General features: G+C 51.6%; 8 protein-coding genes across 8 annotated transcripts; 3 read left to right on the forward strand and 5 right to left on the reverse strand.

Annotated features, from left to right (window-relative positions):
* Positions 1-39: 39 nt before the first annotated feature.
* On the reverse strand, positions 40-1,476 carry TrAFT101_004534 (uncharacterized protein; the record flags this gene model as incomplete). Its single annotated transcript, XM_066127202.1, has 2 exons — positions 40-122; positions 1,230-1,476. 2 exons carry the CDS (start codon positions 1,474-1,476, stop codon positions 40-42), a joined length of 330 nt encoding a protein of 109 aa, XP_065983311.1.
* A 2,260-nt stretch (positions 1,477-3,736) lies between these two features.
* Positions 3,737-4,231, reverse strand: TrAFT101_004535 (uncharacterized protein; the record flags this gene model as incomplete). The annotated part of the gene is made up of 1 exon (XM_024907178.2): positions 3,737-4,231. The coding sequence occupies one exon, from the start codon at positions 4,229-4,231 to the stop codon at positions 3,737-3,739; it is 495 nt and encodes a 164-aa protein (XP_024765654.1).
* A 4,689-nt stretch (positions 4,232-8,920) lies between these two features.
* On the reverse strand, positions 8,921-9,310 carry TrAFT101_004536 (uncharacterized protein; the record flags this gene model as incomplete). Its single annotated transcript, XM_066127203.1, has 1 exon — positions 8,921-9,310. The coding sequence occupies one exon, from the start codon at positions 9,308-9,310 to the stop codon at positions 8,921-8,923; it is 390 nt and encodes a 129-aa protein (XP_065983312.1).
* A 1,076-nt stretch (positions 9,311-10,386) lies between these two features.
* On the forward strand, positions 10,387-11,603 carry TrAFT101_004537 (uncharacterized protein). Its single transcript, XM_066127204.1, has one exon. The coding sequence runs from the start codon at positions 10,575-10,577 to the stop codon at positions 10,953-10,955; it is 381 nt and encodes a 126-aa protein (XP_065983313.1). The 5' UTR covers positions 10,387-10,574; the 3' UTR covers positions 10,956-11,603.
* TrAFT101_004538 (uncharacterized protein) lies at positions 11,598-13,593 on the forward strand. Its single transcript, XM_066127205.1, has 2 exons — positions 11,598-11,949; positions 12,010-13,593. Exons 1-2 carry the CDS (start codon positions 11,751-11,753, stop codon positions 12,255-12,257), a joined length of 447 nt encoding a protein of 148 aa, XP_065983314.1. The 5' UTR covers positions 11,598-11,750; the 3' UTR covers positions 12,258-13,593.
* Positions 13,594-15,026: 1,433 nt separating this feature from the next.
* On the reverse strand, positions 15,027-17,679 carry TrAFT101_004539 (uncharacterized protein). The gene is made up of 5 exons (XM_024910853.2): positions 16,894-17,679; positions 16,477-16,757; positions 16,111-16,310; positions 15,464-16,041; positions 15,027-15,396 (listed from the first exon to the last, which is right to left on the reverse strand). The coding sequence occupies exons 1-5, from the start codon at positions 17,228-17,230 to the stop codon at positions 15,224-15,226; spliced, it is 1,569 nt and encodes a 522-aa protein (XP_024765650.1). The 5' UTR covers positions 17,231-17,679; the 3' UTR covers positions 15,027-15,223.
* Positions 17,538-18,136, forward strand: TrAFT101_004540 (uncharacterized protein; the record flags this gene model as incomplete). The annotated part of the gene is made up of 2 exons (XM_066127206.1): positions 17,538-17,658; positions 18,081-18,136. 2 exons carry the CDS (start codon positions 17,538-17,540, stop codon positions 18,134-18,136), a joined length of 177 nt encoding a protein of 58 aa, XP_065983315.1.
* Positions 18,137-20,063: 1,927 nt separating this feature from the next.
* Positions 20,064-20,504, reverse strand: TrAFT101_004541 (uncharacterized protein; the record flags this gene model as incomplete). The annotated part of the gene is made up of 1 exon (XM_024902936.2): positions 20,064-20,504. One exon carries the CDS (start codon positions 20,502-20,504, stop codon positions 20,064-20,066), a length of 441 nt encoding a protein of 146 aa, XP_024765649.1.
* Positions 20,505-20,575: the final 71 nt, after the last annotated feature.

Consider the following 20,575-nt stretch of genomic DNA (forward strand, 5'->3'; position numbering starts at 1 on the left):
GATAAAAGCTGATGTGTGTCCAAGTCGTCCCGAGTTATATCATAGGATAGAAAAGAGTAGGATTGTTGTCGGTTTGTCAAGGGTAGCGACAGGGAAGCTAGTGTCTAGGTAGGTTGGAAGATCTGGAACACGGGAAAGTACGTTGTCAGCACATTGACGGTTGAGATCTCAAAACAGTAGTAAAATAGATGAGGCATGGGGACAAGGATAGGGCTAGAGGGCAACACATGGTTTATAAACAACCGAAGCTTGGCCCGCAGATATAGTGCTGTGATAGCTCATTCGTGGCTTGCAGAACGTTGTCGAAGGCGTTCCAATTGTGATGCTGATTATTCTTTTTTGGAAGAGCTTGATATAATAAGGAAATAGAGTTTCTCGGAAGCCTTCGTATTGGGCAATATGGCTTTCTGGAAAGACAAGCCGAAATTCAAGGGTGGAACTTACAGCAAGAGGTAGAGGGAGGAGACTTTGGGACTAATTTCTCCGCAGTGCTCAGGAAGCAACGACACGGTCTCAAAACTCGGGCAATATTCCAGCAACCGAGCTAAAAGACTGTGAGGTGCAGCCGTACAAGCACAAACCTGGGTGCGGATGGCGTTGTATATAAGATCGCCAACCGATTGGTCTGGCGAACGATATGGCCGGCTCGTGGGTGAGTTGTCGAGTCGGACAGAGAAAAAGAGACAAGGGGAACGAGAGATTACTATGAATCAACCCCAAGATAGATACGTGATGATGACCGAGGTAAGAGAGAGATGGAAAAAACTAGAGATGCACAGAAAGCACGGCGAGGTTGGCGGACGAGGTTCGAGGGATGAGGTGATGGCACGGCAACGGCGGAGAGACAAGAAGGCTATAGCCTCTGGAGTGATGGGCGCTGACTGAAGGCGGGGAGAGCGTCGTGGGCTGGGCTCCGGGGGGATGAATTAGCCCTTTAAAGAAGAGGAGAGGAGAGGAGAAGTATCAAGCGGCGGTGATGAAGCCGATGAGGATGAGGAAACGGGAAAGATGGGAAGTTGAAGACGGAGGAGGTGGGGAGCGGCTGTTTTTGGATTGCGCGAGACGAGCGACAGATACGTACCGGCCCAGCAGTTGTGCTCCAAGCCAAGCCAAGCCTGCAGGCCAACAAGTACCGGAGCCCAAGGGAATGGGGACAGGGTCAGGCCAGAGGCGAAAAAAAAAAATGGAAAAGAAAAAATTAAAAATCGACTAGAGCGAAGCCATCGTACAGGTACCTGCTAGTGGAAGGCTCGGACCCGGATCCAGGTCGCTATGCGCCGCAGCACCACGCTTGTGTGCACTGCACTGAGACCTTAACTTGCCCTGCTCTAGCCTGCATTGGCCTTGCTTGGACTGGATGGGGGGCTGCAATGCAAAACTTGGCTGGCCGTGGGAGGGGAGCTGGGGCCAATGGCCGGGGGGGTTGATGCCGGCGGCGAAGGAGCCTCTGCTCATCTCGAAATCAAATCTTGTCATCTCGCCGGCCTGGCCTTGCCTGCTCGCTATCGTCCAGGAGCCAAGCACCCCCTCCCTCTCCCAGTCCCAGAGGGCGGCCACACTGGTTCGATGGCTTGAGACGGTGGGCCACCGTCGATCGGCTTGGAGGGTGGCCAGTGTGCCTTAGCCCAGCAGATTCCATATGGATACTAGGGAGGGTTTCCCTAGAAGACGACGCGAGAGGGGCCCTAAGATAGGCGGCCAGCAGGGGGGGGGTTCCATCACGTATGGGCGAGCCGAGCAACGGCGCAGCAGGCGACCTGAACCCCAGCCGGCACCACCACCACCAACAACACAACACTTCAGCAGCCCCATCGTCAAGCCTAGCGCTCTTGCGTCGTAGCAGCAGTGGCCCGAAAGCAACAGCAGCTCTGGCCGTCTCGCCTATTGCTGCTTTGTACAAGTGCCTACAAGCGACAATCTGCAGATGCTTGGACCTTTGATCTTCAACTTTACGGGGGCCCGTGTTAGCTCCATCTTGCTCGCTCGTATGTATGTACAAGTAGGTATGTAGTTACGCTGGCGAATCTAGGTACTCCTTAAACCGGGCTTTGGTGCGATGTTGATGAATACACACACACCCTCTCTCTTCTGATACACATCAATTGATATTCAAAGCACGGCGGCAAAATACAAATGAGAGGCGAAACACCTGCAGATAGCTGCGAGAGACACGGACAGACAGAATCAAGAACAAGAGAGAGACACAAACGGCGGCAAAGGTGTGTGCCAGCCTTCTTGTTCCCCCCCTCCCAAAGCCGGGTGCCGGAGGGATTTGCCAGTGACCATCAGCCAACGAAAGACTCCATCCTCCGTCCAGCAGTAATGCACCCTAATGTAAGAAAGCTGCAGTGTCGACGTCGCATTCTGGATGTCCATTTTTGCGGAGTACACTGCCTCGTTCTCTTGCGTGTCGTCTCAAGGCACTACTAGTCTAATGCTGCTCCGTACAGGGTCATGTACAAGCATGGACGAGTATGCATCTGTATACATGCCTTAATTCATATTGCCTGTATGTACGGAGTACATGATAGAAGACGGTTTTGATCGTGCTAATGCACATGTCCTGTGCACCCCGTGCCATCGCCCTCGGACTCCTTGGAGCCCAAGACAGTAAGAAGCTATGATACCAATGGAGCACCCCAGCTCCTCCAAGCTCGGATTACACGCCAGTGAAGCTGAGGAGGAAAGAGAAAGAAAAGACGGAAGACGGAAAGAAGCGATCCATGGAAAGTGCCGTGATACGAATCAGCGCCAATGAGCAAAAAAACGGCTCAGAGTGTTCCAATTCTATCCAATACTCGTCCGTTAAACACCGGGGGACCCAGCCCGCGGCAGCTGCGGACATTGGGAAGTTACCGGAGTCGGCAGCAAAAGCAGTCAGTCATACGGATACAGGCACGGGGTTTGTCTCGATCGTCATCATCATGTCTTAAAAAGACGCCGTCAATTTTTTTTAGAACGATTCTGATATCTACCTCTCTCCCTCGTCCGCCCAGATAAGCGGCGCAAGAAGAAGCAAAAAAGGCGTCAGTCCCAAAGCGGCCGTGCGCTTTTTGGCGTCGCCTGATAACAATGCGCTTCGCAGTATTAGCTGGGTAGTAGGCGGCCTAGTATTCTCGAAGCGCCGCTTGCACAAAGTAGCAGTGTTAATGATGGAATGCATGGGCTGATTTTCAATGTCAGATGATTTGAGATTTGCGAAAACCCATCTGAACAATCTCGCCAGGCGATGGCGCGTTGCTAACATCTTATTCTCTCAGGCCGGATCAAACTTTTTTTTTTTTTGTAACTGTTCTTATTTTCTTCCATTTCTTACAGTAATACTTAGGACGGCCCCATCCGCGCGCGCCCTCTCTCTGTATTGCTCTCTTCACTTCTTGTCTGGGCTAAGGCGGGTAACCGGTGAAGCCGGATATGGAGAGATGGCCACCACTACTAAGCTACTAAAACGCTACCAGTCGACTTTAGCACCAGCTACTATCGCCCAGGCAATGAGAGATATCCGGCAGCAATCTGGCTACTAATAGGTATTCTTAATTTAGCTCATGTAAAAGAAAAGCGTAGTCGTTTTGAGAGCTCCTCCAGCCGTTCTCCTGGCGTGGCGGTACTAGATCGAACGATTCACAAGCCGTCAATGCGCACATGTAATAGGTATTCGACATCAAATAATGATGTCGTGCGTAATGTGCTGGTGCGAATTACGGCACATACACGTATACTGCCTACCTAGTAGCTATTACTTTGCTCTTCGTACTCGCAAAAGGATTCGGCTGGCGTGGATCTTGGCCGACAGATAAAATTTGCAAATTTTGCACCAAATCTCTGCCCTTGTTGGCTGAAGGCCTGCCGAATGGCATTGAAGGAGGCGACTAGGGGTGTGAAGAGGCGTTCCAAGGTATTTTTCTTGCTTGCAGCCTTGCACTGCAGGCTCCGTGCATACTAGCCAATATGTACGCTGTGCCGGGTCCTCTTTCATTTCATCTCTCTCTGGTGCCGTGCAATTGTCCTGCAGCGAGATGGGGGCAACAAGAATCCGAATTTCTACAACATTCTGCAATGCTTCGCTGCGAGTCTGCCCATCCGACTCCCAAAAACCCATCTTCAGAGCTACCCTCACGCCGGTTGGCTTTCCAAAGGAGAATTTTTTGCGCTCGGCGCCAGGGGCTGGTTGGTTGGACGGCATGGCCTGGGAATAACGATGAGGACTAGGATGGGGTGGGCACTCCGGCATCAGACCCGGTCCTGGTGTGGCGCCCGACTCTGTGGTCCGTTGAATAGTTATATCTCACCCCTGTTCTTCGCCAGAGCAGGGCCCATGCCGGCCATTCTCAGCCGCTCATTGGCAGTGGCCGCCTTGGGTTAGCTGTTAGATGTCGAGATAATGACGTTGCCCGCGGTTTGGCTGAGGCTTGCCAGATCTCGTCCGCCAATCAGGCCACACCAGGCCATGTCGCTGTGCGCATTCCGCAGCGTCGCCTTCCTGTTTCACCGTCGCCTCTTTGTTTGCTCTTCTGCAACCTGACCAGTTCGTCTGGTGTCTAGCGAAGAGCATGCTGTACCTACTAGTAGCCAGGTGGTCTACCATATAATCCAGAGGAGAAGGGGGAAGCGGGATGGTTTGGTTTGGGTTCGGAGCGGGCGCTGCGGAGTAGCCAGAGCAGCAGCAGTGCCTAGTAGCACTACTTGCTACTTGGGTGCTCCGTATATCTGCGCAGCCCGTTGTTCGGGTGTCCGCCCCGGATCCGGGATCCTCTCACGACTGACATCCTGCACCGCCGTCTCTCCATCTTCGACAGAAGGTTCGTAACGAGCTCCAGAGAAGTCAAACTCTCCCCCCTCCCCCCCATCTCCCTCTCCGCATCCCCGAGCCCAACTGTCTGCTCTCACATACAAGTACTTGTACGTCTTTTCCCCACGACGGACCGAAAAGCTTTTCCCCAGGCTGTCAAAACTCACGCCGCCCTCATGCTTCCCAATGCAGAGAATGCAGCTCTTAGCGAGTGCATGTCTGCAATGCCTGCGCGCCCAAGATGGAGCTGTTTCGGGCTCAATTGGCCCTGGGTGCTTTGTAAACCATCACCGCTTTAGGCGCCTGGACGGCCTAGAGTGCATGTGTGCTGTCTGGTGCTCGATGCCATCCAATCGTAGGCGCCTCTCCGTGTATGCAGGAGTCGCCAATTGGTAGTCTGATAACCGAGTCAGGCAGCGACCATGTACCGTTTCTGCGCCGAGAGGCATTTTGCAAACCTCCGTCAGGTCCCAAAGCGAGAGAGAGCCCATGATGGCAAATGCCAGTACGTAAGGCCATCGAGCAACAACTGAATGGCGTGCATCTATCGCCAGCTCGAGCCCCTCTCCAATCTAGCCGCCGTGCCTTGGCCTTCCTTGCATGTCCATGCCCATGTATAGCACAGGATGTAGAGCACCAAGTACCCGTCCAGATGCTCCATATCGACAGTCCAATCTCCAGCCATGGCACAAAAGGCGTCGAATTGTGCGTGCGGGCCACACGGCGGCGGTGCTTCCAAGGCACGAAGTCGTCCGGCGTCAGCCACAGCGTGTCTTTGTCAGCGCGCCAAGAGATAAGGATGGGTCTTGCACGGGCCAATATTAAGCTTCCAGTCCCGCCGAGTGGGCCAAGGGCAAGCCACACGCACGGGTCATTGATAGGACCAGGGGTGGCTTGCTCCTCCTTTGTGCCCCCAGCGCTAAGCAACGCCAAAAACGATACTATCGCAACGACAAGAAACTTTCTTCATCCTTGCTATCTTATATCATCTCCATTTCCACGCGCTCCCGTCCCGCGCCCTCGCTGCCCCGTTTTGAACAGCTGCGAAACCGCTCGCACGTCTACAAGTCGTTACCAGCTCGGCTACAAGCGCTACAGGGGTTGCATTGGGCTATTTGTCTCGCGAGGCAGAGAGAGCCGCTGGCCGGAAGTGCTTGGCATGCATGCCATTTGCGGGCTCATCCGATGAATAGTGATTCGAGGACATCCGACCTGCTGAAGAATCTGCAGGAATGCGGGCTTGAGCTGTCTGCTTGCCTACCCAGCGCATCATCTGGCATATCGAATTACATGTAGGCCATGATTTTGTACATGATGCTAGCGGAGTGGCATAAACGTCGTCTCGATGCCGCCTGACTCCGCTGTCTGAAAGAAACCGCGCATTCTTGTACATGCAGACAGGAAGGGTGTTTGAGCCTGATGAGAGATGACCAGCATACTGTACAAGTAGGTATGTAAGGCAAGCAATGCCATGTACACACCTGACACCGCAAACCCGTGCTTACTTACTTGGCTTGATGCCGTACACACATAGGTATCCATGCCCACATACCACGGTACATACATGTGGGTGCTGATGGTGTCGAGATAGATTACCTGTACGGGAGCTTGGACTAGCCGGTCTGATGGTCTTGGTCTTAGCGGCTCAGAGCACATAGTGTGTGCTCAGGCTTGCCGCCTCTCGAGATCGAGGAGATGAGGATTCGCTTGTAGACGCCAAGGGGCCTTGCATGCACGCACTAGGACGTCCACTAGATGGAACTCGTATCTCTACCGCGTCTCAGCACCTGCACGGCGTTCCAAGCGCAAGGATGAGATGGCAAAATCCCCAACAAGCACCAAATCCTCCCTTCTCGTTCGTCGGCCATCGGTGTCCTAACGCACCACTATCACGGCATAGCGTTGCAGCGCCGGTGCAGCTCCCGCTCGCCAACGAGTCAAGTCTAACAATGGTTCCATTCTGAAAAGCATAGCTCAGATCACTGGCCACTGCATGTCATCCCATCGCACCACGGCGCCAACTGCTGCCAGTACAGATCCGTACCCCAAAACGACGCAAGCTTCGCTCCAATAACGAATACTACCTACTGCTTTACAGCATGTACTACGACGAGGTACATACCTACATACTTGTGCGACTGATACGTGCTACTAGTCCTGCGCCTTGCAGCCGCAGCTCCACCGGCCAACAGTAAGCGAGGAAAATTTAGAACAGGCCCACTTGTATGCGCATGGGAGGCGGAGAGCACGACTGTCTCTGCTCTGTCTCTGGCTTCTGATACATTGAAACAATGCCCGTATCTCCCTAACATAGGCAATGGCACCTCCACCAAGAGAAGGTTCACATGGTAAGCAAGCAGGGCACAAGTTTGGTATGCAGATGCCTGCTGTTGTTATAATAAGTAATAAGCACAAGGAAGAGGAAGACTGTTGTCGTGATAGCACCTGAGTCACGGCAAGCAGGAGCAGAAGGGTCATACACCCAAGGCTCTGAGCAAACTTTTTCTCGTGGTTTTCCTTTCCCCTTGGAATCCATCCTGGCATACCAACCGTCTATTTCTAGATCGTCTCGAGGGAATTCTCAGCGCGCCGCCGGATAGAATGGGCTACCGAGCCGGTGGCAAAGCTCCGCGGCGACGCCATCATCGGCCTTCTGCTTAGCGCTTGCTGCACCGCAAACCTTGCAGCCACATCCCTTCAACACACCAAGCACTGGCCATCAGAGAGACGGGTTACTCACCGACCAAGCCGCAAAGAGGATAAAGGAAAAAAAAATCCCCTCCTGGATGATAAGCGTAAGAAAGCTTACTTACTCCCTATAGAGGCTCAGGGTGTGTCCACGCACGCCACCTGAAACCAGGATCCAAAAGCTGATTCTTTCCGTAATTTCCTTCTTTGCGATGCCTCATGTCACATTGCACCCTGGCAGCAGCATCGGCGTCTAATGTCGCTGCAGAGCCAATCTTGAAAATTGCTGCAGCTTGGATCGCAATTTCATCGACTCGAGAAAAGAAAAGGCCCCAGTAACGTCTCAACAGATGGCCGGGGGGGCGCTGGCTTAGCGAGTTTCACTGCCATCGTTCGATCGAAATCTTGCCCCTTGTGAGGCTGCCATCCACGCTAAGCAGGGGTAAGCTTCCAGAGATGGAATACTAATGCGCAGCCAGCTTCGGCGGACGAGCCCCAAAAAGGAGAGCCTGGCTGGGCTGAAGACGTTGAAGAGAAAAGAATAGGAACGAGCATGCCAAGGAAGTTGAAATTTTGTTTTCGCCTTTTCCAAGTGACTCATGCAAATTGGCATCTGCGAGAGCCGGTTGCTACATCTCAACCATGCTCTGCTAAAATGAATCACTTATTCACCCATCTCCGCGCGGCAAATCCACTTCCGATAACAACAGCGCCGCCGCCCAAAATCTCCGACACACGGAAGCCTTATCTACCACCCAAGGTCCGGTTGTCGCTCTCAATAATGTATGCAGTATGCTGAGACATTGGTCTTTTACGAAGTGGCAGTGTCGGGAAGGGGTCTTTTGTGATGAGTGCCCAAAGATGAATTTCTCTCGCGTCCAGAAACCCATCGGCTAGGAGCAGATGCTGAAGACATCCGACAAACGCCCAGCTCCAGGCCGTGGACATGCAAGTCGGAGCGATCCGTACCCACAAACTCCCGTGTCCGGCAGCCCCACCTCACGATGTTTTATGCCGTTGCGGGTTTGGAGTAGCACGAGTCGTACAAGTACAGTACATGTTGGACGGGGCTCCTGTATGGAGCACGAAAGGGTGATATCTCATATAATTCATCTCAGCACTGCATGCGAGCACTTGAACGTACGCGCGCATCTTGACCCCTACACCAGATAAGAGCGAACGCCCTTTACAAGCACATCTCCGGAAGAGCGTGCTTTGGCGAGGGTTTGGGTCTACGCAGGGATCCGACCTTGGGCGGCAATCCGCTCTGCCATGCCATGCCATGCCATGCCATGTCATGTAGCACGTATGGCGAGCATCAGCAGAACATCAATATGCATGCAACTGTAGTCACGGAAAATATTCATCTTCCAAAAGCACGTCTTTCGGGCAGATACTACTCGCATTCTGCCATCAGACTGCGGGGATGGAGGCCAGCTGACTTCAAGAAGCAGCAATGGCCAGCAAAGCGGGAAAGTCATGCTCTGCAGGCCGGTGATGTATTGCATAGCACGCAAAATGCACATTAATAAACGAAACCCACCTTCCCGGTACACTCACTCTTATTCTCTCTGCAGGCAACAGTAGTTTGCAGGAGCAGGACGTTCCTTCGCCGCCTTTGGCTTCTTCTTTCACTTCCTTGCTTTCTGATAGATATGCATCCACTGGACCCTGTGGCAAAAAAATGAAGAAGAAGGGAACAAAAGCCTTTCCGGCACGACGGCTTTGGTCCCTTTGCGCATTACATCGATCTTCTAGACTATTCGCCGTTGCCGCGTAACGCAAATCGGTGAGAGGAAGGATGGTAGCAGTGAGCCCTTTGTAGTGTGGCATTCATCTTCTAGGTTCTACAAGCCGCAGGTTCCAAGGCAACGATGCAGGAAGCTAGTAGTATTAGCAGCAGCAGTAGCAGTATTACCACATCCACAACGAGTAAGTAGTAGCTATTACTAGTATCAGGACTAGTAGAGTGGGTGTGAAAGGCTGAGAGGAACAAACCCACTTCTCTTCGCCTTCATGCCGTGTCGAAGGGGCTATATGGCCTGGTTTCTTGTGGGTACGTTGCCATCCAGAGGATCTCCCCAATCAAATTAAGTGCCAGCCATCCAACAGTTCCTAGCCAACGATTGGTAAGATGCTGTGATAGTTTCCCCCCTTCTGTTCGTTGCACCCCCTCTGAGGATGTCCCCAGCCAGCGCTACTGCCTGGACTGGGACCCGGATGGCCAAAGAGAATGAGAGAAAGGAAGAGGAGAAGATATAGAGGTCTTCTCCGTGGAGATGGTTTGCTCCTCGTTTAGGGCTTGGTCCACTGGTTCAGCAAAGGTCCAAAGAAAAATAGTGAGAACCAACGCGAGCCATTGCGGGAGCTGGGCTGCCGATTGATCAGGCATTCAGGTGCAGTCAGCTTCCATCTTGCTATGCTCGCCGAATGCGGACCGTCTATCACGCTGGCCCCCCGACAATTGATATCTACCAAGTCGGCAATATCAGCCCAGATGGTCTCGTGGTTCGACAAGCTGCAACCCTTCAAGCCACCTGCAGCCGCCGGGTGGCTTGTCGTGCATTTCATATCCCCCCCCGGTACCTTATACTTGGCTCGTACACATGGCGTTGAACTACTCCAAGGATAGGCCATTGGCGCCAGGGGTCGAGCTTCCCACCACCCTCTCCATGGGGATGCGTTTCTTGTCTAGTCTTGGTCGCCCTGCATCTCTGCTCCGCAAATGTGGCGCGCCAGGAAGAACTCGTTTACTGCAAATTGCCCAACCTCCAGGCAGGACGACTGATAACATGGTTATCACATGCCAGGCAAATCCGTCTCATCCGTGTATGGTGCTGGTGCTATCAGTTTATTAAGCCTCCATCAGAATTTACCTTTTATTAACGTGCATATCACAAAGGGCGGGGTAAAAAGATGGTGGCATCTCTCTTCCACTCTTAGCCATTGACACTGGCAGCCCGAGCTGTCCCCCGGGAAGTTTAATGTTATGCCGGCGGCGCAACTGACATGGCACTTGATCATTTGAGTCTGCATCGCCGCGGGTTCATGCCAAGCTGGGAAGCGCACAGGCGCTACGAGCAACACCAGCTAAGGCATGTCGAACGCAACCACGTCTGAGCAACCGTTCCGGGCTAACGTTGGACGGAGCAATTTAACGGCACACGCACAATCTGCGGACGAGCCCCCATCGGTCTGGTCTGTCTGCACGGACGGCCCACCGAGATTGAGCCCCCAGCAAGCAGCAGCTCGCCGGCCACGAACTCATCTCAAGTCAGAGGACTCTGTGCTGCATCGCAGCGTTTCAAAGTTGCGTGCTCTGCAGCGGACAGGGGTCAGAGGCGGGGCTGCCTCTGCCTTGGCCACGGCCGATGACGACATGCTGATGTGTGTTACGGACGATTCGCGTGCTCATTCTGCCTCGTGGTCGAGCTCCGGAGATGAGCTGGAAAAGATGTTGGGCCTCAAGCTTTTGTAGATGTACGGGAGAGTGCCTGAGCAGCTGGGCATTTATCTTGGGCTCGCCACCGGTACGGGGGGACGACTAGATCGGGGGGATCAGCCAACTCAAAGTCTAGAAGGTCTGATCGACGGGAGGCCGAGCAGCAGCTTACAAGGCCAATGCCACCTTTCGGGCGCCGAGTCTAGACTGATAGGCGGCGCGCAGCGAGCATCAGGGGCTCATTGGCATTCCAATGCGGCGCGGCGCAAATCTAGGGGACAATCCGTGAAGCAATCCGTCGAGAATGCGATGGCAAATACTACGAGCTGGCAAAGGGTCTGCGCCAAATCCTGTTATCAAAGTCGGGGTCTGCCCACCATCCCGTGCCGCGAAGGGCCATGATGCGCGCCACATTCTTTGGCTTGTCCGCCGCCGCATCGAATTTAGATTGCCATCCGTACCATATACCGTACTTGAGCAAGAAAACTCGACGCAGAAAGAAGGCAAAGGGCAAAGAAAAAAGCACACCCCTATGAGCCACATCGAGTTCCGCCGCAGCCGACAGCTGTTACTCATGCATTGTGACATCGTTTGCCTCCTCTCCACAAGCCTGAGTACGAAGCGAAGTAGTAGTAATAGTAATAGCAGCAGGAGGAATTTTTTTTTTTTTTTTTTTTTTTTTTTTTTTTTTACCTTTTTCCTTCCTCTTCTTTGTGCTTCTCCGCCAGTTGACCTCATTTTTTCCAGCATATAATCTTAAAGATCCGTTTGAAATTGCGTTGGGGCTTGGGTATACGAAACACGGATCCTTTTTCGCCCCTCTAGATCGTGATGAAGTGCATGCCAAATCCGGCCCTGATCATGGATCACTATGAGGATCGAGAAATACGTACCCTGTCACGACAGTGGATTCGCGACGATCACAGAGTTATTTTCTCTCTGAGTGGCTCTTGGGTGCCAAAAATTCGACTAATACATACTACAAGGATACCATATCTCCAGGACTTCTCAATGGCACTGGCCAAATACGGTAACTAGCTCTCCAACACTGCTCCGCCTTGCCGTGATGATTTTTTGATTTTTTTTGGAGTGCGTATGCAGCCCGACCTGAGCTCTCGGTCTCTGCTGGGACTGTTCTCTCAAGCTCCTCTTACACCCCCCCGTTTGAGTTTTCTCCTCACCCCGGCTGTCACACCGACTTCCATTGGCGCCGTCTGTCGGCTGGGGGCTGATGAAATCCCAGCGCATGCTAACTACTGCTGCCGCTGCTGCTGCTGCTGCTGCTGCTGCTCGTATGGAGGCTACGAATTAGGCAGTGCTACTAATACCTATTACTGATTGTACTTGTACATGCTTCTCCGGGATAACGGCGAGGTCGAGGGAGAAGATGGAGCTAACGCCAGCTGTAAGCTTCATCCGTGCCATGTCATGCTCAATTGCACCCCCTCAATTGCTTCGCTTCGCTGTACATACAACTAGCAGCAGCAGCAGCAAAATTATATTACAACCCTAGCATGTAATCAGCTCCAAGCTCGAGGCCCTTTCCCCGCAGTCCAAAGTTCAGGTCTAGTAAAATTGGAGGCCGAAGCCATTGACCATCGTCTGCAGCTTGCTAGGGACGAAGGGGCTGCAGCGAGAGCTGCAATGCGCGCTCCAGATTCACTGGCGAACAACGCCACACCGATACGGACGGTTGCACGAATACAACGGTAACTACGCCGGATCTGGCTGCTTAACGAAACTGAAGCACATACGAAGCGCCTACCGTACATGGTAGCGCTTCGTAGTTGGTATTATTAGACCTTCTCCCAATGGGTTACTGAACTAATTCCACGGATGTTAACAAACAGAGTATGTGTGCTCCAATGCAATGGTAATGTACACGCACTCAGCCCCACTCGCTGCCGGTGACGGCTGAATGATCATTTTTTATTAATTGATGCAATATCAACACAAACGGGCGTCTGGGACATGGGGGATGCTTGGCCTCTGCGCAAAGGGACATACTACAAGTATGTAGAAAAAAAAGCAAGAGGGTGGGCCAAAGATGGCCAGCATTTCGTCGGGCAGCGCTTTGAACAATGCTACTTACTATGTACTCCGTATTAGCTGCAATGAATGGGGATTTCGGGCTTCGCTTTTTTCTTTTTCTTGCTCATTTCCCTCTCCTGTTTTGTTTTCTTACCAGCCGTTCTTTTTCAACGGGGTCAGGCTTACGGAGCTCTTTTTTGGAGCAAGGGGCTCCTCTTCTGCTGACGATAACTTTCTCATGACAGATGCAAGACGTCATGACCCTAGCTGAGTGCGGCAGGTCGTGATAAGGCCCTGGGAATCGGTCGAGCGCAGTTTAATATGAACTTATGAGCAGCAACGCACAAGGGAGGCATTAGACGATGGGAAAGTTTGATATTAGAAGGTGTATCCACGGAGTACTCCGTATTGAGAGTTTTTACCTGTTGCGACTGGGGGAGGGGGCAACAGACCCGGAAGCTTAGACGGATTACATGGAAAGACAAACTGCGCTAAATCGTATTCAAAAGCAGATCGGTGAGCTCTTCCAGCCATAGGCCAACAGACAAAGTCCCAAGTCCATTCTTGTAGTCCTTGACCGCTAGTCCCAGACGCACACACACACGTCCTTACCCTGTAGTGGCTTGCATTTGAGTAATATCACCATGTTTTTTTTTTGGCTAAAAGACGGTTCTACCAATCGATGGTGCTTGGCTTCGTAAGCTAGCGTTCCGCGTATACGCAATGTTGCCCTCCCAAATTACAGTGCTACTAGGAGTATATTGCTGCCGCTGCTGGGAGAAGGCATTTGTAGCAGTACTTGTACTAAATTGTGCCAGGATTATACTCTCTCCTTGCATTCCCAAGTGCTTGGATGATGCTCCTTCTTTGGCACCCATGATGCATATACATGAATCTGGGGTGCGGCACTGGCGGCGTTTACGAGCTGCGGGAAGGATACGCGTGACGTTGGAGGTGCGTCTGGCTGAAAGCCATTGAGACGTGTTGGTTCGTTCTGGACAGGCTCGCGTGTCTGGGGTATGCCATGTATGTATGATGTTGAGCTAGGTAGTAGCAGTATATCACACATCAGCTGGCCTAGCTATGCGAGATAAGCACATAGCTGGCAGAGGGAGAGTGACGGCTGAAAGGCCCGTTCCCGTCCAACTGCCATCCCCAGGATTTCCCTCACCGACATGACAGCGGTTGAAAGTCAAAGGGAGAGAGCTGCAGAGAGGCTTATCCCGCTAGTCAATGTAGATGCAATGCAATGTATGCAAGTATAAGTCAGCTGCGTCGAGTGACAAGTCTCGTCTTGTGAGGTATAGCTCCGTAAAACGTGGAAGAATATGGGGAAACTGGATCTTCCTGGTTCGTGGCGGTCGTAGCGAGGATTCCGTCACGAGATAGGAGAGACGCATAGGCAGGGATACTGAAAACTTTACTTCAATCATGCTCTCTCGCCTTTTGACTTTTTGACAGAGTTCTCCATGGACTTTGAATCCCTTTTTTGTTCTCGCTTTCTCGAATTCGATGCAAAATTTGAGTTGGAAGCGTGACTGTTGCCGTGGATGATAAAGTTGGAGCGTGCATATCAAAAACGTAATAAATCAGAACTCACATTGTCTGTTTTTTTCTTCGTATCTGGAATCGTGACCTTGAATCTATACCGCTGCATTGACAGATCTATGACGTTTGTATAGAATATCCACCGCTATGCATGCGAGGGTATGTAGAGTATATCTAGATAGGCAGGGAGGCATATCTTTGTCGCGTGGCACATATGAAAACTTTGTTTACCTCCCTTTTCTGCGTGGGGGCCATGTCTGACTTTTGAGTCGAGGAAGCGAATTGACGGTGAACCATCTCACTGCTTTTGCTTCTCCCTGCAGTGAGCACAAGGACCAGTTTCATGAGACTGGTTTGTAGTTAACGCGCTGCTTAGTTTGTGAAGGAAAAGGGATACCGGTCTTTACCTTGTGCTCGGTCTTCGCAAGTGTTGCTCCTTTCGTGACATCCTCGATAATAACGACGTATGACGTGAATTCGAGTCCCTTCAAGATAACTGACCATGTGTTGTTGAGTCAATCTTGGCGGCACAAAAGAGCAAACGACGACAAGTCGAGTTTTCAAAACTCATGATTTATTCAGACAACTATGTAAATTTTGTTTCCCGCCATCATCATTCATCTGAAAACACCCGCCCCCGAACGCCACTCCTTGGGTATCCAAAATCCATTTTTTGTCCTTATCGAGAAGTATATATATTTAAAAATTAAAGGGTCAAAACTCGCTTAATCTTCATGCACAGGGGGGCCGGCATAGTTCTTGTGGCCCCAGGCCCAGTACCAAATGCCGGAGATGGCCGTCGCGGCAATGAACACAACGGGAGCATAGTTGACCGTCTCGGCGGTGACGGGGATGACAGTCGGCATGCAAAACAGCGGCATAGCAAGCAAAGACCAGGCTGTGAAACGTAATCAAGTTAGTCATTTAGAGTAGCAACCATGGAATGAACAAAGAATAATGCTTACCAACTGTGACAACATTGCAGAAAGTACCAAGATGGCCGAGATAGAACTTGCCCTTGCGAATTTGCTTTCTTCCGCTAAACAGACTGATGGCGACGGGAGTTCCATATGCGGCGGTCAGGCAAATGACACCAACACCAGAGAAGGCGTTGAAGGCGGCGGAAGAACCGAAGTAGATGACTCCGAGGATGATTTGTACGACCATACTGAGCATCATGGCGTTGAAAGGTACATCCAGAGTCTTGTTGACCTTGACCCACCACTTAGAGCCAGGGATGGCACCATCACGAGCAAAAGCCCAAGTGCAACGAGACGCAGCAGTGGTGCAGCCAATGCCGCACATGACGGCGAGGACCATGATCGGAATAAGGAGGCCAATGGCACCACCAGAAGAGCCGACGGCGGACTTGATGATGGGAGGCACAGGCTGAGCGGAAACCAGTTCAGCGAGCGCTTGCAGGTCGTCAATGACGAAGACGAGCGGGACGAGGAAAAGAAGACCAGCAATAGTGTTGATGACGATGGTGGCAACCATGGCCTTGGGGACCTGAGTGGCAGGGTCCTTGACTTCTTCGCACATACTAGCATCGGCTTGTTAGTATAATTGACGAGAAAAGAGGCAATATCAAGGCAAAAGGCAAATCACTTACGAAATAATCATTCCTGTTGAAGAGGTGGCATAGGCAGCATGGAGCAGACCGACACAGAAAGACCAGCCACTAGGCCAGCCAGAGAAAGATTCGAAGTGACCAAACACCCATTTGGCGTCATTTCGGCCCTCCTTGGCAAGCACCAGAATGGTGACCATGAGGGCAATGACACCGGCGAATGTCCAGAAAACAGCGGCAGTCTACCAGTAGAGTTAACTCTCCGTCATCTTCAAAAAATTATATATATATATATATATATATAAAGGGGTGGATGAAGGGCAGAAAAATATCACCAGCTTTTGGGCCAACTTTAAAAGGAAAATACAAGGGGGGTAAAAAAGAAGAAGAAAGTCGTGAGAGACTTACATCCAGCCAAGGGAGCCACTTGTTGCCAAACGCAGACACGGCATTGCAGAACAACGTCAGGGCCAAGAAGATGAGGAAGACCTGCCATGTTTCACCTGCGAAGATACCGACACCAGGCTCCTTCTCGAACACATTGATACAAGAAACGAAGAACAAGGTGCTGCCAAAGTTGACGGCTAGGGTGATTGTAATATTGCCGACGACGAAGAGCCAACCGGTGATCCAACTTGCAATGCGCCTCCATTTAGGAGAAGCCAGCATAAACGCTTGATAGTAGACACCTGGAGAAAGCGACAAAGGTTAGCACTGTGTTTATTAGATCTTGCGGTTGTGGAAGAGCTCGCGACGAATGGAATGCGCAAGACGTTCCGCAAGATTCGAAAACAAAAAAGGGCGACTGGAATTGGCGAGATATACCTCCGGCAGTAGGATAAACGCTCGTGATTTCACCCAGCGAGGCAGCGACGCAGATGATGATGAGAGAGACCAGGACCCATCCCCAGATAATATCGACAGGGCCACCTCCCAGCAGAGGGTAGTATAACGTCGTGGCTAAACCGTACGGGATCGAGGCGAGGACGAAGGACATGAAGGCGACTTGGGCCGTCGATCGATTGCGCGACAGTTCGGGCGTATAGCCGAGGGTCTCAAGGAGGTGGTCGGCGGAGTCTTCGACGCTCGACAGCTGGTTGCTCTCCAGCTGCTTGGAGTCCACCATGGGCGGGCTTGCGCCCAGCTTGGACGAGGAGGACATGATGGGCGAGGACAAGACCGTCTGCGAAGGACGGAGGGTATCACGACAGCACGAAGAGTTGCGAAAAAGGACGTCGCTAAAGGCACAAGGCGAGAAAGGAAGATTCAAGAGTTTTAAAAAAGAAAAGCAAAAGAAGTGGGTAAGTAAAAGAGGAGGAGCAGCAAAGAGAGGCACGTGTGGTCTAGACTTCGCGACAGGCTGCGAGATCCAACAGTCGATTGTGTTGAGAGGCTGGTGGCGCCGAGCTCATGCAGGTAAGCAGGGTTCAAGGCAACCGGGATGCTGTGATAAACGAGCTGAAGTCCATATGCGACTAGGCCGCATGCGATGTCTGTCGCGTGCTTCGGGGGTCTCGAAGCCTTGTCTAGCGAGAGATGAGGTCGATGGGGACTTTGAAGAAAAAGGAACGGAAAAGAAACTACTACTAGGTATGTTATTATAGTGTTTCTTTTTTTTTTTGTGGGGGAAGCAGAGAGTGTCTCTGGTTCCAAAAAGGGTTGAGAGTTGGAAAGTAGAAAAAAAAAAAAAAAGATTAAATACAAGTTTAAGTAGGACGAGAGAAGAGAGACAGAAAAAAACCTCCGAGTCGAGGAAATCACAAAGTACCAAAGGCGCATTGTCTCTCTCTCCTCTTTTTTCCCTCTCTGCTCTCTTATTTGGCACCGGCGGGGCGGCACCAGCCAGTTTCAGCAACAGGAACTTGGCGTTGATCGACGCTCCGAGAAGTTCGCGCTAAAGAAGGAGAAAACAAGCCGTGTCCGAATCAAAAAGCTTCTACAGTAACTACTACTAGATATAAGACCTGAACGAACAGGAGAGTCATTCATCAGGCTAAAGCCTTGTCCCCCAGACCTGGAGCTGATGGGCTTGGGCCCCTCTGCTGGTATAGTACAAATCTACCAGTAGGACATTTCGACTGCTTGACACGCGCGAGGTTTTCCCCCTCTAGAGATCCATGGCGGCGTGGGCGCTAGCTCGAGTTTTTCCATCATTATCATCATGGCATTATGGGTTTTTTGGTATGATACGGTACCACAACTGGGGCAGTTCCCCAGGCTAGCGAAGCAGCCAGGCTCGGGGCTAGACTGGGTTGGACAAGGGGGAGGCGATAAAACCTAGCCCTGGGATGGCTTTTCATGGCTCTGAGTGGCTGTCGGCGGTTCTTTTTGTGGTCCCAGGTGGCTTCGTTAGTGACATTGGAAGAATGTCCGACCTTGGCAAACTACGTCAGAACTTTGGGGCGTAAGAGGCGGTCTTGGCCGACGAAAGCCTCTCCAGGATGGTGGTGTGAATGGGCCGTTTCTATTTGTTTTAGTTTTTCTAGAAGGACTTTAAACTCAGGGTGCTGCGTAAGACGTGTGTAATGTGTGGTTTACTGCAACCTTGATCTTTACTTAGAATACTTACGGGTTGACAGCGGGTTATTTTTTGTGGGTTGCAGATTCAGCGTAGATTTGCGAGAGGTTGCTTGCGAAAGTCTCTCTCGTATTAGTACAGCATGTAGGTATTTGTTGATGCTTGAAGCCCACCGCGTTGGTGAGGCATGCTAATAACACAGACAAGGTATGTGCCTGCAAAAGGACTGATTACCCCTAGGATTTGTACCAGCCACGAGGTACAGTACATTGCATGTACATGAATACGAGTCAAAAACAATAACGCAGAGACAAAAAAAAAACCCCCAAAAGAGTCAGTAATCAAATGGCCATGAAAGAAGGACCCGCAAGCACATGCAAATTCGCCAGACACATCCAAGTCGCCGCTAAGCCCCAAAAAACCGTCTCTCGGTGGGCTGTTGAGGAAAGATTGCACGAGGGCCTCCCCACGCACTAGGCCCAAAGCGCGTGGGCTGCCCGTGGAATTCAACAAAGCTGATCCCTGGAGGAACGAGCTGATGGAGTCTAGACGATGCTATGAGGCACCATTTGTATGTGTGTACATTGGAACCCGTTATCTGCCAATGAATTGCGGACACGGCCAGCTAATACGTTCAACTAATGGTATCTACAGCTGTGTCTCTGTGCTTCAAGTTGTCACAAGTACACCAGGAGAAGACGAGTGCTTTCAGCAGTGTTCTGGGTGTTATTACCTAGTGTCTACCTATGCGAACGAAGTAGTAGCAGTTTTTAGTTTACATGAAAACGATACTACTACCTACCTCAGTAGGTACCTAGGCAGTATTGGCAGCTGCTATTGCGTGTATGATAGAGTATATGTCTGTCTGTCCCTCTGTCTGTCCCTCTGTCTGTTCATCCTCTTATCCTCGTCTACAGGTGCACACCGCATCGCTATTAGTTTTTCTCCCATCCTGGCCCAGCCTAGCCTCATGGTCTCATCCCATCCTTGCATCCAGCCTTTCATTGTCCGTGGCAAGCCGCGATCCACACGCGGTCTGGACGTCTCGCGATAATCTCGGCCCATCTGTCCTCTTCAAAACACTGATGCCGATTTGCTCGCTTGTCTGTCTGCAATGCTCTCTCTTTTTAACAGCACATCATGCTGCTCGCCTGATCCCTTGCCCCAGTCTTTGATTTTCGTTTTCCATATTTGCACGTGATCGTTCCATCACTACATATCATCGTCGTCAATCATCGTCGGTGTCATCATGCAAATCCGCTAAGTACAAGTCGCGTATGTATATATAGTCTATATCAATATCCAGCTTTTTTGAGCTCCCCCCCTTCCTCCATGTTCATCTGTCCATCTATCCGTCTATCCGTCTATCCATCCATCCATCTGTCCATTCTCCCTTCTCTCCTTCGCCGCCGCCTCCCCCCTCTCTACCTCGTCCTTAAATTAGGTTCCTCTTCACAGCCATACACCAATCACCGAATTAACCTCGTCCACCATTGTAATCCGCACCTCCAGACTTTCTCAATTGCTTCACAATGTCGTCCTCCTTGAGCTCCGACGGCTCTTCCGCCGTAACGGCCAGGTGGTGGTGCGCCAGCACCTTCTTGACCTCGCTGCTCTCGACGCTGACTCGCGCTTTTCGCATCACCTTGGTGTTCTTGCCGATCCAAATGACCAGCACAAACTTGACTCGTGTGCTCTCCTTGTCGTTGGCATATTCGATTCGTACGTAGCCGTACTGCACCTGTCCGTCATCCAGCGATGCCACAAGCTCGCTCAGGCCGCCGGTTCCAGTCTGGGTCAGCGCCAGCTTGTTGCCCACGGCTCCCGCATAGGAGAGCAGCATCCAATTGGTCTCCAGCTTGTCGTTGCGCACATCGTCGTACGCAGCCACGATATCGGGGGCATCGAGTCCAGACATGATTTCGCTCTCTTTTTTGGGGCGTTGTAGGTGTTGTAGGTGTTGTTATATAGAGTCTTGCTTCGTAGAGC

The sequence above is a fragment of the Trichoderma asperellum genome, chromosome 2, assembly GCF_020647865.1.
Source record: "Trichoderma asperellum chromosome 2, complete sequence".
In the NCBI taxonomy this organism is placed as follows: Eukaryota; Fungi; Ascomycota; class Sordariomycetes; order Hypocreales; family Hypocreaceae; genus Trichoderma; species Trichoderma asperellum.